This window comes from Panthera leo, chromosome C1 (assembly GCF_018350215.1).
Source record: "Panthera leo isolate Ple1 chromosome C1, P.leo_Ple1_pat1.1, whole genome shotgun sequence".
NCBI lineage: Eukaryota > Metazoa > Chordata > Mammalia > Carnivora > Felidae > Panthera > Panthera leo.
Window position 1 is genome coordinate 33,318,599 of NC_056686.1, and position 19,555 is coordinate 33,338,153.

General features: G+C 50.3%; 1 protein-coding gene across 1 annotated transcript in view; it reads right to left on the minus strand.

The window, feature by feature from the left end:
- Positions 1-6,000, minus strand: part of SLC2A1 (solute carrier family 2 member 1) — a 28,455-nt gene extending 22,455 nt beyond the window's left edge. Inside the window, exon 1 of the mRNA XM_042952003.1 lies at positions 5,723-6,000. Within this exon, the coding sequence (XP_042807937.1) occupies positions 5,723-5,740 (18 nt within the window). The 5' untranslated portion in view covers positions 5,741-6,000. The remainder of the gene's footprint in view (positions 1-5,722) is intronic.
- Positions 6,001-19,555: the final 13,555 nt, after the last annotated feature.

Sequence of the window (19,555 nt, forward strand, 5' to 3'; positions counted from 1 at the left end):
ATGAACTTGTACAATGGCACTTGGCTTGTAGGGGCAGAGCAAATACACCTGTAAATATTTACCTCTGAGGGGTGGTGGGTGAACAGGATGGGCTGCTCAGAACTATGTAGAGAGTGAGATTCAATCACATAAAAGTCACATTTATAGGCACATATATACACATGCCCAGAAAGAGGTCTGTGAGGGTAAACACCAAACCATTACAACTGGGAGACAACATTCACTCTTTTGCTTTGTATGACTGACTCCACCAGTTCTGTAATTTTTTAAAATCCTCAACCTGACCCAGAGAGGTGGATATGACCCCCACTGCACTTGAGAAAACAAGCTCCAACAGGAGGTGTGTAGCTTGCTTGAGGTCAAGTGGTAGAGCTGTTTCTGATGGATGCCTTCCTCTGCCCCCGGCCCGACTCCCAAATGACAGTGGTGGGCCAGCCGTGGGCTAGGAAATTTGGGCAGATGTCCTGTCCAGCTGAGGCCTCAGTAGCCAAAGGTTCCATAAGCTGGGTGTGGCAAGAGGTCTCTCCCCTTTCAGGATGCTGAAGCCCTCCCCAGGGAGGCGAAAACCAGCAAGGTATTGGTGCTGAGGTCTTAGAGAGGGTGAACTCTGCCCTCATTCTGCCCTGAGTTCAAGGCCTGGGAGCCCTGCTCAGTTACTATAAAACCCCAACATTTATGCATTAGCTACTGCCTCCCTGGCTTGGTGGCCGGATGGCAGAGCCTTGGGCTCCACTCCACCCCTCCCACGGAGGGAGGTAACAATCAGAGGTTTGTTTTGGCGGCCAGGCTTGGGCCTGCCGGCCTGGTCACAGCCTCTGGGAGACCACGAGGCCAACCAGGAGCCTTCTCAGTCTCCACCATCCCTGGGATGCCAGTTACCCAACTGAGTGGCTTTGTCACCTGCGTGCCCAGGAGTGAGGCGGGGGAAGGGTGAGGCTGCAGATCCCAAGCCAATGCTGCACACTTCTCCCTTTGTTCCAGGCCTCCCCAGCTCTGCCAGCCCTGGGGGAGGGGGAACTGAATGCCTGTACCCTTGGAGCCAGAGAAGAGCTCTAGGCCCTATACCTCGTGACCAGGAGGCACTGGGTAAAGCTGAGCTCCCAGAAGTCACAAGCTGATTACGGAGGATTTGGGACTGACCCAGCTCTGGGGCAAGTAGAGTTGGGTCCCCAAATGGCTCAGCATGGGACAAGGATCATCGTGGATATGTTTATACTGTCCGTGCACCCAAAATGACCCAACAAAAGGTCTTCCCACCTCAACAGCCTCCCCCTTGAGTTGGGGCACTTGGCCAGCTTCACCATACCTGCCACGGGGTAGCAGGCTCCACTCCAGGGAAGGAAATCAAGGCTCTGAGGAAAGTCACTTCCCCAAGGTCGTGTTTTTGTGAAGACATGTTTTATTTCCATTCACAGAAGGGTTTCAGCTGTCAAGTTATGTCTAATCCAACTCTTATTTATTTGTTTGTTTAAAAAAAATTGGGGGGGGGGGGAGTGCCTGCTGGCTCAGTCGGTTTTACATAAATAAAAAAATAAGCATTAAAAAAAAAGACTTTTTATTTACTTAGCGCATGGTTAGAGAGAACAAGCTGGGGAGGGGTAGAGAGAGAAGGGGACAGAGGATCCAAAGCAAGTTCCCTGCTGACAGCAGAGAGCTCGATGCAAACCATGAGATCATTACCTGAGTCAAAGTTGGATGATTAAATGACTGAGCCACCCAGGCACCCAAAAAACTGTTCTTAAAAAAATTTTTTTAATGTTTCTAAATTTATTTTGAGAGAGAGAGCATGCATGAGCATGGGGGAGGAGCAGAGAGAGGGAGACAGAGAATCCCAAGCAGGCTCCCCACTGTCAGCACAGAACCCGATGAGGGGCTTGAACTCACAAACCATGAGATCATGACCTGAGCCAAAATCAAGAGTCAGACGCTTAACTGACTGAGCCACCCAGGTGCCCCTATGTAATCCACCTTTGAAACTCCTACTGCACCCAGAAGGAGCTTGGCAAGTCCTGGAGTGTGGGAATTCTTGTTCATCTGGGGTGAATGGAGGGTTGGCACAGAACACAAGGGTGTGGAAAAAGCACCTTTTTTTTTTTAATACTGTAGAACGTCACAAGTTTTTTGTGACACCCTTATCTTGGACAAGTTTCTTTCCTTCTCAGGCCTCATTTTCCCCATCTGTCAAACGGAGGGCTGGGTCATGCACCTGAAAGTCCCTTCCTGCTCCAACTTTCCTTTATCCTCTCATGTCTTCCTAGAAAGGCTGGCAGCATGTTTTGCAGTAGAAGGCTCAGTGTGTGACCTTGGGAAAGTCATTTTTCATTGGACGGTGATGTCAATTGTGGCTCGTATCTCCCTCACAGATGAGACAGACGAGACAACACAGCCACATTAGCTGACCCATCTCTGGGCCCAGCACTCCTAGCCAGGTGCTACCTCTGCAACCTGGCTTCCCAACAAACCCTGCTGCAGAAGAATTGGTCAGTGGGATCTTTAATGATTTACCCAACCAACCAACACTCGTGGCCTGGGGATTCTGGGGCTCCCCAAAAGCTCACATTGTCAGAACGCCAGGCTTCTGGACAGACAGAGGCCACCACCCAGGTACAGGTCACCTGGGACCAAGGTAAGTCTAATGCATCATAGGAGTCCAAAGAAGCAAGGAACATTTATGGAGCATCTATGGGGACAGACACATTTTTTTCTGAATTCTTACAGACACTCTAATAAAAAATTACATCACTCTGCAGATGAGGGAACTGAGCTAAACTGGAATTCAAAACCACATCCACGGGACTTCTAAAGTCTAAGCTCTTCATACCACTGAGGAGCTGAGGAGCCCTGCAGATGTCTGATTTCTCCTTCATCTGGAAGGCAAGATAGCAGAGATCCCGCAGAGACCCAGGGCACCACAGGGAACTAGCCAGGAATTCTTCACAAAGGGCTGCATGAGATGTCCCAGGGGAGGGCTCACCTGCTGCCCAAGAGGGGGCATGAGTGAACCCTTGGCTGGGAGGGGAGGCATTCAACCTGTCCCCCCATTCAGTTAAATTCAGCCCCATGCGCAGAGGACACGGTAGAACACAGGGAAGTCAGTTGAATCTATTCTCAGTGATAGGAGATGAAGGGGAACACAGCAGAAAGAACTTCAGGGGCGCCTGGCTGGCTCAGTTGGTGGAGCCTGAACTCCTGACCTTGGGGTTGTGAGTCTGAGCCCCACGGTGGGTGAAGAGGCTACTTTAAAAATCTAAAAAAATTAAAAAATTAAAAAACAAAAAAAAACACCAAAAACTTCAGAGTCAGACACGCCTGGTTTAAAAGACCTTGGGTAAGGGCCATAACCCTTCTAGGCCTCAGTCTTAACATCCTGCACAAAAAAGGGCTGTGCTTGCTGACCAAATCAGCAGTCTCCAAAGAAAAAAAGTTTTATTCCAGAATGTATACAAATGACCTACACGGGGTTTAGGAGGGGGAAAAAAAGTGTGGTTTTTTTACCATAATTGTTACCTGTGTCTTTTTAAATTTCTATTTTATGTAGTCATATAGTCTACTATTGTAACAGGGCTATATACACGAATTTTTAAATAAACCACCGAGAAGGAGGTGCTCCAAAATTATTTACTGATGGGCAGACAGTCAAGTTTGGAGCGTATTGCATGAAAAACACCTACCAGCTACAGCATTGAGAACCAGCTCATACAAGGCAGCCTTTGAGAGTTTAGGCAAACTCCCTTGAGCCCAAAATTCAAGAAAGGCTGTGGTGAAAGGGAGCAGTGGAGACTGAAAGCCCTTTCTGACTAGCCTGGGTTTAGATCCAGCCCCGCCATTTATTAACTGTGTGACTTCAGGAAAATTACCTCCCTTCTCTGAGCTCCAGACCTGTGAACCAGCAGGGCTATATGGAGGGTCAGTGACACCATGGTATTTTAGCCAAGAGCCTAGTAAACTGTAAGTGGCTATTGATTTTCTCCTGCACTTTTCTGTCTCTGCTCAGAATGTTCATTTATCCACTCCACAAATAAACACCCAGGTCCTGCTGAACAGTTCTTACTGTTGAGGAAGTAAAAAAAAAAAAAAAAAAAAAAGCCATTCTCTTTTACAGAAGACAAACTGAGGCCCAGAGGGGTTAAGTGGCCTATCAGGGCCCTGAGATAAAACAGCAAGTATCTGGACTTGAAGGTCTCAAGCCCTCACCACCAGCTAAAACTCACTTCTTGTTTTATTTTTATTTTGTTATATTCATATCCGAGCATAATGGCTCACCCATGAATGTGGGGTTCCCGACTCAGGGTCTCAACTCAAACCCAAGGGCCAGGGTGGGGTGAAACAAGCTGTCTGGATTCAACAGGTATGAAGGAGATCCTCTGTACCCCTTGAGAGGACAGCCCAGCGTCAGTCAGGCGCCACTCTGCCCAGGCAAGACCCGCTGGGTCCCGCTCACACCTCCACAGCCCACAGGAAGGGCAGTGTAGAGTTCAGTCCTCTCCCCGCCTTCCAGACTTTTTTAAAAAAGGGGTGTGTGTGTGGGGGGGGGGGGGGGGGAGACACCCTCGTGCCTCCCCCTGCCAAGAAGCTGGGAAAATTCAAGAGGGAGCTTTTCAAATTAAAAAGTCACTTGCAAATACTCTATACAAGGGGGAAGGGAGGGAAGAAACAATGCCCTGCACACAGGAGGAGATCAACAAATATTTGTTGAAAAGGAACCGTTCTGGGAAAGTCACAAAGATCCCCTGCAAGACAAGCCTCTTTACAGATGAAAAAAGAGATCTTATCTAGGCAGTTGTTCTCCCCCCGAGGAAGAGACCACATCTCTTCAGAGTACGGAGTGCCCGCCGGACCCCGGGCTCCTGGCGTGCGCTCCTCTCTCCGTGGCGGCTAGGGACCCCTTCCCGGGCCGGTCCCGAGGGGCTCGCACTCTCTCGGGTGCTCTCTCGACCCGGCCCTCGCCAGCCCCGCCCGAGCAGGGAAACATGCCACCTTGGAGCTCCTTTCCCCGCTACTCGGCAAAGCTTTGGGGCCTGCACTACGCGGAAAGAAGGGCCTCGGAGGCCGGCTTTCCTTCTCCGCCCTGGAGCCGGGCATCCTGGAGTTGAAGCCCCGGCCTGAGAAAAGTGCCCTCCGCCTCGGAACCTCGGAGGACTGGCTCCGGGACCGCGCGAGGCCGTGTCTAGCGCCAAGCAGCAGGCCGCGCGGAGTGCGGCCCCCCGGGAAAGGGGAGCACCGGCTCCGAGCTTGCCGAGTGGGGGCGGGTCCCTCCGCCTCCGCGCGCCGGGGCCGGGGCCGGGCCGGGGGCTCGGCTCGCTCAGCCAATGGGCGCCGCGCTCGAGCCCCCTCCCCCGCCTCGGGAGGAGTCGGCGCGGGGCCTCCGCCGGGGAGATCGTGAGCGACGTGCCGCGCCAGGGCCCTGGGTGCCTTGGCCCCGCCGGGCCGCGTGGACGGCGCGGCGCCCCCGGAAGGAAGCCAGATACTCAATGCGGGCGCCAACTACGCACGCGGCGCCCTCGCGCCCGCCACATCCCGAACCCATCCGCACCCGCGTCCCCTGCCCCGGCAGAGCGCGGCGCTGCAGGCCAGCGCCGAGGAAGGCTCAGAGAGGCGCGCCGCCCGCCTCGGGCGCACAGCGCGGAGGGGCGGCGGGGGAAGTTCGGGCAGGCGGAGGGTCGGAGGGGTCTGCGCCTTTGTTCCGGGCGGGGAGGGCCCGCGCCGCGAGCGCGCGACTCACCTTGCTGCTAGGCTCCATGGCCGCGCTGCGCCGGAGGCTCTGGCAGCGCCGGGTGCGCGGGCGGTGACGGGCGGACGGGCGGCGCTCTCCGATTCAGGCTTCTGCTCCGGTTCCGAGACTCCGACTCTGATTCCGGTCGTTTGGCCTCCTGCTCCTTGGCGAGCTCGTTCCCAAGACCCTCGGCCCACGATCTCCGCGCTAGCCGGGGCTACCTCTAGCTTCTTGCCTCGAGCGCGCGGACGGTAGAGTTTATAGGACCCCAGCCATTGGCTGGCGCTGCCGGTGTGTGTGGGGTGTGTGGGCAGAGCCTGGGGGCGGGGCCTGGGGCACGTCCGGGGCGGGGCTCGCGGGGAGGGGGCCAAGGGTGGGGGAGGGGTCGGGGGATGAGGGCTGGAAGGCGCCCTGTCCGCACTTCGCTCTGGCGGCGGTTCTCTCCCGCTGCCCGTGCCCTGGGTCCCAGGAAGCGCGCTCGCTGTGTGACGCTAAACAAGTGTGCACACCTCTCTGAGCCTCAGGGACTTCTAGCAAAATGGTGGAGCTGGTACCCGGCTGTACGGCAAATTGGGAGCGGCGTAGGGTAGCGCTTAAGAGCGAGGACTCTGTGGAGTCCTTACTCCGCCGCCAGATAACTTCCGTAAACTAAGGACAATAATAGTGCCACCTCATAGGTTTGTTAAGATTAAGTGAGTTAATATTTATAAAGTGTTTAGAACAGTGTCTGTTTCGTGCTAAGTGCTATTTAAGTATTTGTTAGATTAACTACAGGAGGTCTCGCTCCGAGATTTTCTCCTAACCCCCGTCCACCCCCAACATTCCTGTTTGCCAGCCAAGCCTTGCTTTAGCACGGGCTGGGCCCTCTGCCTGAAAATCCATACCCACCTCTTCTCTGGGCTTTCGCATCATTCCTTTATGAAGTCTTCTCTACTCCTGACAGGACATGTGAGTCTATGGCAACAGGTAAGTGTGAAAAATACGAACGCTAAGAGCACAGGAGGCCTTGGGTTTAAGCCAGCTCTATTGTATACCAGCCCTAGCATGATCCCAGGCAACGTGCTGGCCTTTGAGCCTCGGTTTTCTTACGGGTAAAACGGAATTAATACCAACTTCAACCTCATGTGCTGTCGTGAGAGTTATAATTTCCAGATAAGTCCATGAAGTACTCAGCGCTTGCTGACACACAGCAAGTCCTCCTTAGGGGTAGTGGTATTACTTCACCTTCTTTCCTCTTCTAAACTGTGTCTTACTTGAGACACAGTGAAGGCAAAGACCCCCAGTCCAAAGTCCCGAGGTTAGGCAGAGCGTCCCTTTTCCTGTGGAGAGGGACAGAGAGGGGTTACTTTCAGCTGGAAAGGAGAAGGCTGAGCTGACCACATGACTCCTGGACTCGTTTGTCTGGGCTGTGTGTCCACTGCTGCAGAGGGGGCCCCCTGGCTGGGCCCAGAGCTCTGGAAGGAGGAGCAGGCCCCTTCTGGACACACACCTGCAGGCGGCTCCTATTTCTGTGGTCAACCAGCTGCTCAGCCTGGAAAGCTTGGGGGTACCTCTTCTTCAGGTACCAGTGGCCACCAAGTCCTGTTGATTTCAATTTCTGTACCACCCCATCCTCCTTCCTTCCCTGCTGTCTGCAGGGCCTCTGCTCCTCTGGTCTCACCTCCATTCCTGACCTTCACTGTCATGCCCTGTGTGACTGATGCTGCCGGAGAGGGAGCAAGGCCCAGCCTGCTTAGTTTACCAGCTCTGCCTCACCTCCACACCGGCATTTTCTACATCTCTACTCTTGCTCGGGTTGTTCCCTCTGCCCGATTCCCTCCACTTCCCCCCTCAGTGTGCCAGAATGCTTCAGACTGCACAAAGTACCTCTGGAATGGGGCTTCTGGAAAGTGTCCCAGAGTCTCCCAAGAGAGAATCTTTATCTTCTTTACCCTTGGGCCCGTCTTTCTTTTTTTCTTTTTCTTTTTCTTTCTTTCTTTCTTTCTTTCTTTCTTTCTTTCTTTCTTTCTTTCTTTCTTTTTCTTCCTCCTTCTTTCCTTTTCTTTCTTTCTTTAGGTTTATTTATTTTGAGAGAGAGGGAGAGAGTTCATGGGGCTCAAACTCATGAATCATGAGACCATGACCTGAGCCAAAATCAGGAGTAGGTCGCTCAACTGACTGAGCCACCCAGGCACCCCATACCTTTGGTGTTTCTTAGTGTGCTGCTGGTCCTTCCTATCCTCCCCTAGACGGAGCACCCTGAGGACGGCTTCTGTGGTGGAGACACATGGTGAAGGAGTGAAGGCAGGTGATAATGAACGATCAGATGAGTAGCTAGTCTGCCTGTTTCCTGCCAACGCTTCCAGTATTTCCTTAAGTACCTTTTTGGTTTTGCCACTTCCCTGCTCAAATTCTCCATAGCTCCTTGTTTCCAAGCACATTCAGTCTATTGTTCATGCCTCTTCCCAGCTGTGAGTATGTCTCACTCAGCCCATGGGCCACACTCACCATCAGGCTTCCTTTCCTTCTCTAGACCAGCCCTGTATTGGTCACTTCCCCAGGGATAGACACATACGTGTCTGTTGCTAGCTTTATGGAGCCCCTAAACTGGAAAGGATGGAAGAGGAGAAATGGAGAGCAATAATACCAAGTTGAGTGTACAGGGATAAGAATGTGCATAGGAGCAGAACTTGTACCCCAGAAGAAGGAGAGGGAGTAGAGAGCTTCAGGGAAGGGAGGGGGCATATTGAGCAGGGTTTAGAAGGCTGAACATGAGTTCACCAGGTGGATCATAGGGAAGGCCATTCTTGCAAGAGGGAAGAACATGTGCAAAGACAGCAGGTAGAGAGAGAGTAATTGCTAAAAGGAAGAATCTCTCGACCATACTCAGAAACTGATGGTGGACCCCTGGATTCAGACTCCTGAGTCCCAGTTCTGCAATTTATTTGCCAAACATCACTGAGCAAATCCCTTCTCTCTGAGCCTCAAGACTCATATCTGTAAAATAGGTATAACAATTTCCTCCTGGATCGGCCTGAGGAAAAATGGATATGTGTAAAAGTTTATCCAAATAAACAGTATTAATTAATAATGTCAAATCAAATCCCCTTCCTGTGTGCAGGGTAGCATTAGAAGACAAAGCAGAATGGCCAGAAAAACAGCTTTACCTTCATCCCACTTCATCATATCTGCCCAAAGAGACCCCCGTTATCTGCTTGAAATTCCATTTCTGGGTGTTCTCTCTCTGTAAAAGTTTTATGACCCCCCCAGAGGCTGCCTTTTAGAGGTAAATTCATGAGAAGCTATTAACTGGATCAGAGGTTCGATTCTCAGGTGGGCTAGTTTATTTTGGGGGGTGGCTGAGTCCTGGAAAACAGGATTTAACTCCAGCCAGAGAGGTAACACCAGAGAAAAAGCCTAAATGGCATCTGAGCCTGGAAGTTTGGGATGTGAGGGAAGAGAGAGCATGAGCAAAGGCCCGGAAGGGGTCATGAAGGTGCAGCCTAAACCACAGACCCCTCCTAGGCAGCCCCTGTGGCTGCCACGTAGGGACTTGGGAGAGAGAGGAGATCAAGTTAGGGAGAACTGGAGCTATGGAAGAGCTGGGGTCATAAAGCCCCTCAAATGCCAGGGTATAGGAGTTAAGACTTTATTCAGTGAGCGTTGGGGAGCCATGGAGGGTTTTTGAGCAGGGGAAGGACCGAAGGAAATCTCAGCTTCCCCTCAAGCCTCCCCTACCCCAAGGTTTTAAAGAAGGCTGCAAAGGAGGCTGTGGAGTCCTGGTGCTCAGCTTGGAGGGACTTAGGGCCCCTCCACTCCTCCTCAACCCCAAGCTGTGCTCACACTGGCAGCTTTGTTCCCTGGAGGCTGCCTTTAGCTCTGGAAGGAACTCGACTTTTTCTGGGTCTGATTCCAAGCAGTTCCAGCCCTAGCCAGTCGGAGGAAGGGCTCTCTGGGACTGAAGGGGCGGTGCCAGGTGGCCCAGCGGCTGCTGGCGCCTGGGTGCGTGCCTGAGAGCACGCACGTGGGCTCGGGCGGAGCTGTGCAGGGCGGTCCTAGCGGCTCCCTACCCTCGAGTGAGTAAGGAGGCCCGGGAAGAGGTTTTTTTTGTTGTTTTTTTTTTTTCCTTTTGCCTTTAAAGGCAAGCTGCCCGGAGAAAAGGCGAAAAACCGTTGCTGAGTAAGCCTCCGCTGATGCAAGGGGGGCTGGCCCTGGCTGGGACCGGGGCGCCCCTAATCCTTAGTATGTTTTGCAACTCAAATCCTCCCAGGCTGCAGGTAAACACGGTGTTGGACTCCGGGAAGGAAGGCCTGATGGGCCAAGCAGGACAGTTTTCTGTTTAATATTTTCATTCTAATTTGCACACCTGTTCAAACCACCCGCTCTCCGAGAACTTTTCAGTTTGCCTTCTTTATCTTTTCGTGCACCCTTCCCCGGATCTCTGCAAGCGTTCTCATCGGGGCAACCACCTGCTCGCTAATGCTGGAGGACAAAGAGGGAATATATTCCTTCTCCATTCTCTCCAGAGCGCCAGGCTTGTCTGTACAGCTGCCTCCATGAGAGCCCTCTAAATGTCCTACAGGTACCTACCTAGCACTCACTTTGTTTAACTCTAAATCCATCTTCCCCTCCCCCCCGCCCCCCCCCCACACGGTCCCCACCTCAGAGATGGCTCCTCTATCCACCAGATTGCCTAAGCCAGAGACCTAGCATCTTCCTTGACTCCTCTTTCTCTCTCATTCCTAATATCCTGTCCTAAGAACTCTGTCCTTCACAAAATATCACTGGACTCCACCCCCTCCTCTTCATCCCCGCTGGCCCTGAGCCAGCACAGTCTAGAACCCCCGTTACCCATGCTCCCACTTGCCACCAGAGTGGTCTCTCTAAAACGCCCAGCCACTGCATCCTTCCCTTGTTTAAACATTTTTCCCAGGCATGCCACACATGGCTACATCTCGCAGACATAATGTGGAGTGAAAGAAGCCATATGCAAAAGAGTGTGATTTCATGTATACAAAATTCAGAAACAGGCAAAACTTACCTGAGGGATTAGAAGTCTGGATAATAGTTACCCTGGGAGGGAAGGCAGTGACTATCAGGGGAGCTGATATGAGCGCTGGGACTGGTATAAGGCAGGATCAACATTACTGACATTTTCCTTTTACCCTGAGCTTTCATATGACTCAACACGGTACCATTACTAATCCCATCTTCATATAAAATTTAGATATTTTGTCATCATGGATTTTTTTGCATTAACTTTGAGTTTTTGAAAAATACCACATTGAAACATTGTTTATCTTGATGACTGAACTTTTTGACCCCTCCCCCCACCCCGCCTTAAATTTTACTGTGGAGGTGAGAGCCTCACTTGCTATATCCTAGCCCTGACCCGGCAGGGAATGTTTTGTAATCAGGGTGTTAGTTACAGGGTGTGTTCAGTTTGTAGAAATTCACCCAGCTGTATACACTTTCAATTTTTGCACTTTTCTGTATGTACATCATGCTTCGATTAATTTTTTTCCTTTTTTTACTTAACGAAGTAAGTCCACTTGCCCTAGCATCTGTAGCACCAAGAACAGTACCTGGCACATGCTGGGACTCAGTACATAGTTGTTGAAAGAATGAATACAATATTATTCCAGTTAACTTAATTCCCACAAGAACTTGATGAGATAAATATTTTTCTCTCCCATTTTCTTTTTTAGATTTTTTTTCATGTTCATTTTTGAGACAGAGAGAGCAGGAGAGGGGCAGAGAGAGAGGGAGACACAGAATCGAAAGCAGGCTCCAGGCTCTGAGCTGTCAGCACAGAGCCCAACACAGGGCTCGAACTCATGAACCGGGAGATCATGACCTGAGCCGAAGTCAGAGGCTTAACCGACTGAGACACCCAGGTGCCCCTCTCCCATTTGTAAAAGAGACAACCGAGATTCAGGGAAGTGAAGTAATTTGACCAAGATCAGGTAGTAAGTGTGAGTTCTAGCACCTTGATGAAAAAAATAAAAACTCTGACAAGCAGCACTTGTTCAGGTACTTGGCCCAACACCAGCACAAGCATGTACCTGGGTCTGGCTCTTATCAATTAGATTACAATGATTTGAGCCTTATCTTTCCCCAGGTAACGACCTCTTTGGGGCAGGGGCTCAGGCTTCTGTCTTCTCTCTGTCCAGCTAGTTGCTGAGCACAAGGAAGAGGCTGTAAATGTTTAATAAATAAATGAAGCAAAGAATGAATGAATGAGTGAGGAGTCTGTCAGTGATATGTGGTATGGAGAGCACAGGTATTGGAGACAGATCTGCTAGCTGTGTGTCTTTGGGCATATAACTTAGGCTTTCTGAGTCTCGATTTCCCCAACTGTAAAATGAGAGGAATATTAGTACGTACCTCAAAGACCAATTGAGAATAGGAAGTGAGAAAATGATTGTCGGGTGACCGGCATATAATAAATAGTTGAAAAATGATAACTGTGTTTTACGTTCTCAAAGCTGGGTTTACGTCAGGGTGGCAGGAATCTACCTCTTTGGATTTCCACGTATTGTTTTCTGGGGGCCTCTGGAGTTAGAAGGAGGGGACCTGATGCAGCCACGAGGGCTTTCCTCCTCAAGCCCACAGACAGGGAGAGTACTGGAACAGTCCTGAAGTTGGCCTTATGGCTCAGCTCCATCCGGCCAGTGGTACCATATTTGACACGTTGTGTTCTCTCTGTGAGCCTCAGTTTTGTCTCTGTAAAATGGAGCTCAGAACAGTCTTGACCCTATGGGGGCCACTGAGGAGGGTTCATCAGCTTGTCCCTGGGCCTCGTGCCCAGTAGACTCTCTGTTAAGGTTGCGTCTGAGGAATTAATCTGGCACCCTAAGGTAGGACCAGCAAGAAGACTGGAGCGTCTCAGCGACCCTGAGAAGCCCAAGGACTGATGGGAAAAACAAACAGCCTGACCGGGGTCTCTTTTGTTCTTAGAGACTTGTTTCTCCTGAAAAATGACATTGCCCTTTATGCTGATGCAACTTTTTTTAAGTGTGTAAGATACCTTCCCACGCATCATTCCTTGCGTCCTCCTCACACCTTGTGCTGAGGGCAAGACTAGATTTATTCAGATTTCCACAGTGCGGTTGAGGAGACCGAGACGCGCAGGAGTCAGACGCCACACCAGAGGCGGGATCTGGTAGCAAATCGAAGGTATGAAACCTGGGCTTCTTAACGGCCGAGTACCACCGTGCAGCGATTGGGATCCAGACAGCTCATTCCCCAAGCAAGCAGCCTCGACCCAGCAGGTGTCACGCTGTGCTCACCCCCCTCCCCCAGCCCCCACCTGGATGCCACCTGGCAGTCACACGCATATTCATCAGGAGTTGCTGGCTGACTCACACCGTTTATACCAGAGCTGACTCATGCTTTAGAAGGGGGAGAGTGAAAACCAGTTGGGCGCCCCAGAGAAACCCTCCCTTCCTCCATGAGGCTTGAAATGAATGCCCCAAATCCATGGAAGTTTAGTTCTAAAAAAAGGAAAAGTGTCGTGGGCTGGCTGGAGACAGAGGACTCAGAGAGGGTTGGTGGTTCCGCCATGCTGGGCTGTGTTACGGGTCTGCTGGGTGACTTCAGGCCAGTCACTGTCCCTTTCTAAGCCTCAGTCTCTTCCATTTTGTTACGAGGAGCTTGTAACAGGTACCCTCCAAGGCCCTCCTGACTCTGGGTTGAGAGGCCTTGTCATAAGAAAAAGTCATGCGGGGGGCGCCTGGGTGGCTCAGTCGGTTAAGGGTCCAACTCTTGATTTCGGCTCAGGTCATGATCTCACCGTTTGTGGATTCGACCCCTGCATCCGGCTCTGTGCTGACAGTGTGGAGCCTGCTTGGGATTCTCTCTCTCTCTCTCTCTCTCTCTCTCTCTGACCCTCCCCCCACTTGCTTTCTATCTTTCTCTCAAAATAAATAAACTTAAAAAAAAAAGAAGTCATGTGTATGGACAATTTGCTGTGTGCCAGGCGCATGGCTAAGTGCTCAGCGTGGAATTATCTTCTTTAGTTCTTATAACCAATCCCAGACCCACTCCATTTCACAAAGAAGTTAACCAAGGCACATTTCTCGAGTAATGTGCTCCAGGTCAAGCAAGTAAACAAGTGGCAGATCTGAGAACTGAACCCAGTCTGTTCCTAGAACTCTCATAAGCTGCTCTACACCCATTCTGTTGATTTTGCTAGACCTCACTTTTCTCATTAAAAAAAAAAAAAAATCGTGGTAAAATATACACAACATGAAATTTACCATTTTAGCCGCTTTTAAGGGTACAGTCCGGTGGCATTAAGTGCATTCACACTGTTGTGCAACCATCACCACCATCCATCCCCAGAACTTTTTCATCCTCCCGAAGTGAAACTCCTTACCCATTGAACAGTCACCCCCATCACCTTACCCCCAGCCCCTGGCAACCACCATATTACTTTGGGTCTCTATGAATCTGACTGGTCTGGGTACCTCATATAAATTTTTCTCATCTTTAAAATTATGATAATAAAAGTTCGGGTAATTTGTTCCTTCTCCCAGGGGAGTACTTGGCTCCAGTTCTTCCATTCAGCAGCTGTGTGCCCTCAGGCAGGTTGCTTCATCTCTCTCTCTCTCTGAGTCTCCCGTTTCCACAACCCTAAAATTGGCCTAATGAGCCCTGACTTGTGGGGCCGTTAGCAGGATTCCAGGAGACCATGAGTGAAGGTGTTTGGAGGGTGCGATGCCACTGCTAGGGCTTGTTATATGTACCTTCTTCCTGGAGCACTGGGACCGGAACCCTGGCTTAGATTTAGGGGTATGAGAGCTGGAAAGATGTTCAGGTTGCACATGTCAACCTATGTACAGATGAGAAGACTGAGGCCCAGAGAGGTAGAAATGACTTGTCCGGAGTCGTGCACAGAACTCCACGCATCTGTGGGCATCTATGCCTTGAACACTGTGACCTGCAGATGGCAGGTGCCCAATAGATGTTTGCTGCTGAGGCTGGAAGGTGCAGGCCATGGCATAAAGAGAGGGTCTTGACTGCTCAGCTGTGGAGCCCTGCCCTCAGGCAGCTTCTTGCATTCCATCCTGTGTACCTGGTATTGGAAGGTGGCTGGTAGAGCCTTGCTTATAGCAGGTGCTGGGGCGATATTCTTCTATCTTGGCTTGTTCTTCTTTTCACTGGTTCCCAGAGGCCTGGGAGGTTCTCTGTGCCTGAGAGTCCCATCTTTCTTATACCCTTAGAGTAATCATTGTTAGGATTTTTTGGGTGCAAGTATCAATATATTTAAGCCAATTTCAGCCAACAAAGGAGAATTTATTAAAGGATACAGAGGTGCCTCACAAACCAGGGGCAGAAAGGCAGTTGGATGCTGACAAAGCTGTGCCATCAGCGTGGAGGCTGCCACAGGGATGGTCTGTGTCGCTCATCCCTGCTTTATTCTTCTTTCTCTGCCCAGACAGGCATGTCTCCACAAGGCAGATTATGCCAGAATATGCGTGGGACCATTTCAACGACCCTCAGGCTGATTTGCCTGTCTCCTGGTCCTGGTTCTAAGTTTGTAGACAAGAGAAGCATATCAGCCCAGTTTGGGTGAGATGTTTATCTTGGGTCCGATTGGCTATAGTCAGGTGATGGGGTCATAGAGCACATACCAGGCTGGCAGGGCTCACCTCTGTGTGGGGGTGGGGCGGAGGAAGATGTGTGATTCCTGATGGAGGCACACAGGCAAATATGTGCACCCATTAAAAATGTTGTTTAGGGGCGCCTGGGTGGCTCAGTCAGTTAAGTGTCCGACTTCGGCTCAGGTCATGATCTCATGGTCCGTGGGTTCGAGCCCCGCGCTGTGCTGACAGCTCAGAGCCTGGAGCCCGTTTCAGATTCTGTGTCTCCCTCTCTCTCTGCCCCTCCCCTGTTCATGCTCTGTCTCTCTCTGTCTCAAAAAAATAAATAAACGTTAAAAAAAATTTTAAAAAAATGTTGTTTAATGGACATATACCGTCATTGACATGGAAAGAAAGTCAAGAGGGTTTTTTTGGATGAACAAAACAGGTTACAGAACAAGCATGTTTATGCCATTTTTAAAAGTAAATATCATATGTAATGTAAATGAATCTCTATACACAAATGTAGGCTAAATATTAATTGAAATGACGAGTAGTAGACTTAGGGGTAATTTTTATTTTCTTCTTTTGTAATATCTGCATTTTTCTGATTTTTTTCCCTAAAGAATGAATATCAGTTGAGTCATAATGAAGGTGCTCTTACTTCACAGGGCTGCAGTGTGTGCTAAGACATTTATTCACTTATTCCATAAATATTTACTAACCATCTCGTGCATGATGGTGTTTGCGAAAGCCACGCAGTGATGGGCCAGTGGTAGATACTCAATAACTGGGCTCAGCCAAGGCTCTTCTGTCAGGTGGCACACACGGGAGCTGGGTGCTCAGTCACAGGTGCTCTGTTCTACGGGTCTACATACATTTCAAAAATCTAGGAAATGAAAACACTGGGGTGCTTCCACTATCTAAGCCACTCCAAGCTGAGTGGCTTTAAACGGCAATGATATGTGATTTCTCCTGATTTTGTGGATTCAGCAATTCTGCTCCCTGTGGTGCAGCTGAATTTCCTCATGCAGGTGCATTCAGCGGGATACTTGGTGCGGGCCGGTCTCTGCACGTGGTGTCACACTCTCCTCTGTCTCCAGTAGCCTGGGCTTCCTTACAACCTTGTGTCTGGGGCTAACAGGGAGTATTCCAAGTGGGCAAACCCCAATGTGGGGAAACGTATCAAGCCTGCTCGTATCAATGCAAATTGTTCTGAATATAATTTGCTTTGTTGTCTAATCTATAAGGAGCACTTTCTCAGTAAGTGAATATTCTTCCCAGCTTGACTTTTAATGGTTGACTGATAGACTATCATTGGTTTAACCAATCTCCCATTGATAAATATTTAGGTGGCTTTCATTTGAGGGCAGTTGTGAACAACTCTATGAAGATCAACTTTGTACCAAGAACTAGGTATGAATCCTTTCAAGAGAGGGATTATGAGGTCAAAGGACAGGAATTTTTAAAGCGTTGCCAAGTCACCCGTCAAAAACATGGTATGCATTGCACTTCTACCAGTGTAAAGGGACCTGCCCTTCTCACAGTCCTCTGCCAATACTGGGTGTGGTCTGTCTTTTTTGTCTTTGTCCATTGGATCGGTGAAAAATAGTATCTCATCGTCTTCAGAAGAGAGAAAATTAAAAGTTGCCTCACCCAGAGGCTTAAGGAGAGTTCTTGTCATTTACTCAGAAGTGGCCCTTTAGGCCCTTTTGTGTCTAAAATCAGTGGACACAAAGCCAGTGCGATGCAATGTGTTTCTGTCCGCTGACTCAGGCTGTAAAAAGGAACACAGTGCTGACAGCTGAGCTCCTGACAGTGGAGATGAGGTCACTGTGTCCCCGCTGTGCGGTCGATAGGGACAAGTGCTCTGCTTTCCGGTCTGGTGTCTGCGGGTCTTCCGGTAGTCACAGGGCACATGGCCTCACCTGCCACGCTGCCACACCCATCTTGGGTCTGGCTCTTTCCCCTCTGACCCACTCTGGAGGGCCTGATAGTTAGGTCTGGACCTGGCTGGCTATGACTAATGAGAGTTGTAAGGAGAGGCATATAAAGCGGGACCCTGCGTCCTTGGCCTTGAACAGCCAGAGCCATTCCTCATGGCCTCAAAAACTCATGAACTGGGGGACACCTTCCTGTGTGGTAGCAAGGGTCCTGGACTCGAGCCAGCAAGCAATGGAGCCTTTCTGAGCCTCAGTTTCTTCATCTAGAATCTTCATCTAGAATGTGGGGGTAATAGAGCTTTAAGGATTATGTTCTTTCTCTTGCCTGATACCTGTAACTTTCACGGGATCCTCAAAGGTTGGGAGTGTCCTGCTCACTTTACAGATGTGGCAAAATGAGGCCCAGAGAAGGGAAATAACTTGCCCCCAATCGTGCAGCTAATAAATAGCAGAACTGGAAAACATGAGTGTGATTTTAAAACCCTGCTGTCACCCAGCTGGACCAGTAGAGCATTCTCAGTGGGTGGGATGACTGGGCTGGGGACCCACCACGGAGAGCCAAGTTTACTGCTGGAGTTCTCCAAAAGGGTGCTTGACTTCACAGCTATGATTCTACTTTGTTCCACTCTTCCCTCAGAAGGAGGCAGGGCCCTTCACTTAGTAACTGCTACCATTTACCTAGGGAGGTATTACGCCTGTGTTAGGCGCCCTTTATATGTACCTACTGCCTTTCCGCGTTCAATTCCCATGGTGATTCTGTGCAAAGGTCTTCTTGTGATCCCATTCATTGGATGGGGTGCTGGGGCACAGGGAAGGTCGGTGACCTGCCAGGGCAACAGTGCTGAGTTGCATGCTCACTGGAGTGAGGTACTCGGGGCTGGACCACCACCAGTATTTGCAAAGCATCTTGTCTTCTGATCACCAGAGCCTCTTCTCAGCCCTGGAAGGTAACCACTGTTTGCCTTACAGATGGAGAAACTGAGGCCCAGGGAGAGGAGGAGGCTTGTTTCCTCTACAGACTCAGCCTACTCAGTCCAGATTGCTGTATGGGGAAGTAATGGAGAAAAACTTGCCAGCAATGAACGGACTTCAGCCTGCCAGCTGAAGTGGACTCAGCCAGGGCTGGGTGTTCCTTCCAGGGAACTCAAGGTGGGGCAGGATGAATGGGAATGAGCTTAGAGGGCAGGCCAGGCCAGAAAGAGGAGAGGGCTGGTCTCTGGGGGGATCATGGGATGAGAAAGGGAGCCTAGAATGGGGCTTGGCCTATGGATTCCTTACCAACATGTTTAAAAAGGGGCCATGTGGGAGTGTGGAGCTCGGGAATCAGGGCTCCTGGGTGTAAATAATGTGTGTGCTACTTATGGAAATGGGGAGTTTGGAAAAAAATTATTATATATATATATAAAAAAAAAAAGTGGTGAGTTTGGGGGCAATATTTCCCTGAGCCTCAGTCCTTATTTGTAAAAGGGCTGAAGTGTGGTGGGTAAGACTGTGCAATCTGGCGCGATCTGGAGCAGTGCCGGGAGTAGATCTCGGCTCTGTCACTTCCAGGGTGACCCAGGGCAAGGGCGTTTGCCTCTCTGGGTCTCAGTTTCCTCATCTGTATGATGGGCCTGCTAGTAATAGTACCTCCTCACCTGGCTGTTGTGAGGATTTAATGGCTTCAAGCAGGCTTTTCCCCTAATCAGCCTTTGCTTCCACTGTCATCATCATCATGATCATCATTTACCTCCAAGGATGTTTGGAAGGATTTACCAAGGCTGCTGGTGCAAACTGGCGCAGCCATTATTAGATAATTACCGAGCAGAGTGACAGGTGTTGTGAAATTCACAGGAAGGAGATAAAAGTTCTGCCTGGCTGGGTAGGAGAAGGGTGTGGAAGGCTTCCTGGGGAAGTGGCGTTTTCTGGGCGTGAAAGGATGTACAGAAGTTCCCCAGGTAGAGGAGGGGGCAGGTAGAGAGATGAATTTGAGGAAGGGCTCAGCGGTGAGAGAGCCTGAGCGTGTCTGGGAACCACAGAGCCGTTTCATTAGTTCCTATGCCTGTTGTCCATGTGGCAGAATCACCCAGAATACTTTAGAAAAACACAGATTTTTGTGGTTCCACCCAGCAATATGCTGAGTAGTAGGTGTCAGGTAGGACCTAGGCTCCCTAGGAAATTCTGGTGCCCAACCAGGTATGAGAACCCCCTGCTCTGCGGAGGAGGCTATCTCTAAGCAGGGATAGGCCTCACTGAAATACCAATCCCAGACCTCTAAGATCTGAGCAGAGATCTTGAGAAGGTGGGGAGGTAATACAAGCAATCCCTGACTTAGACTCCTCACCCCCCTCCCC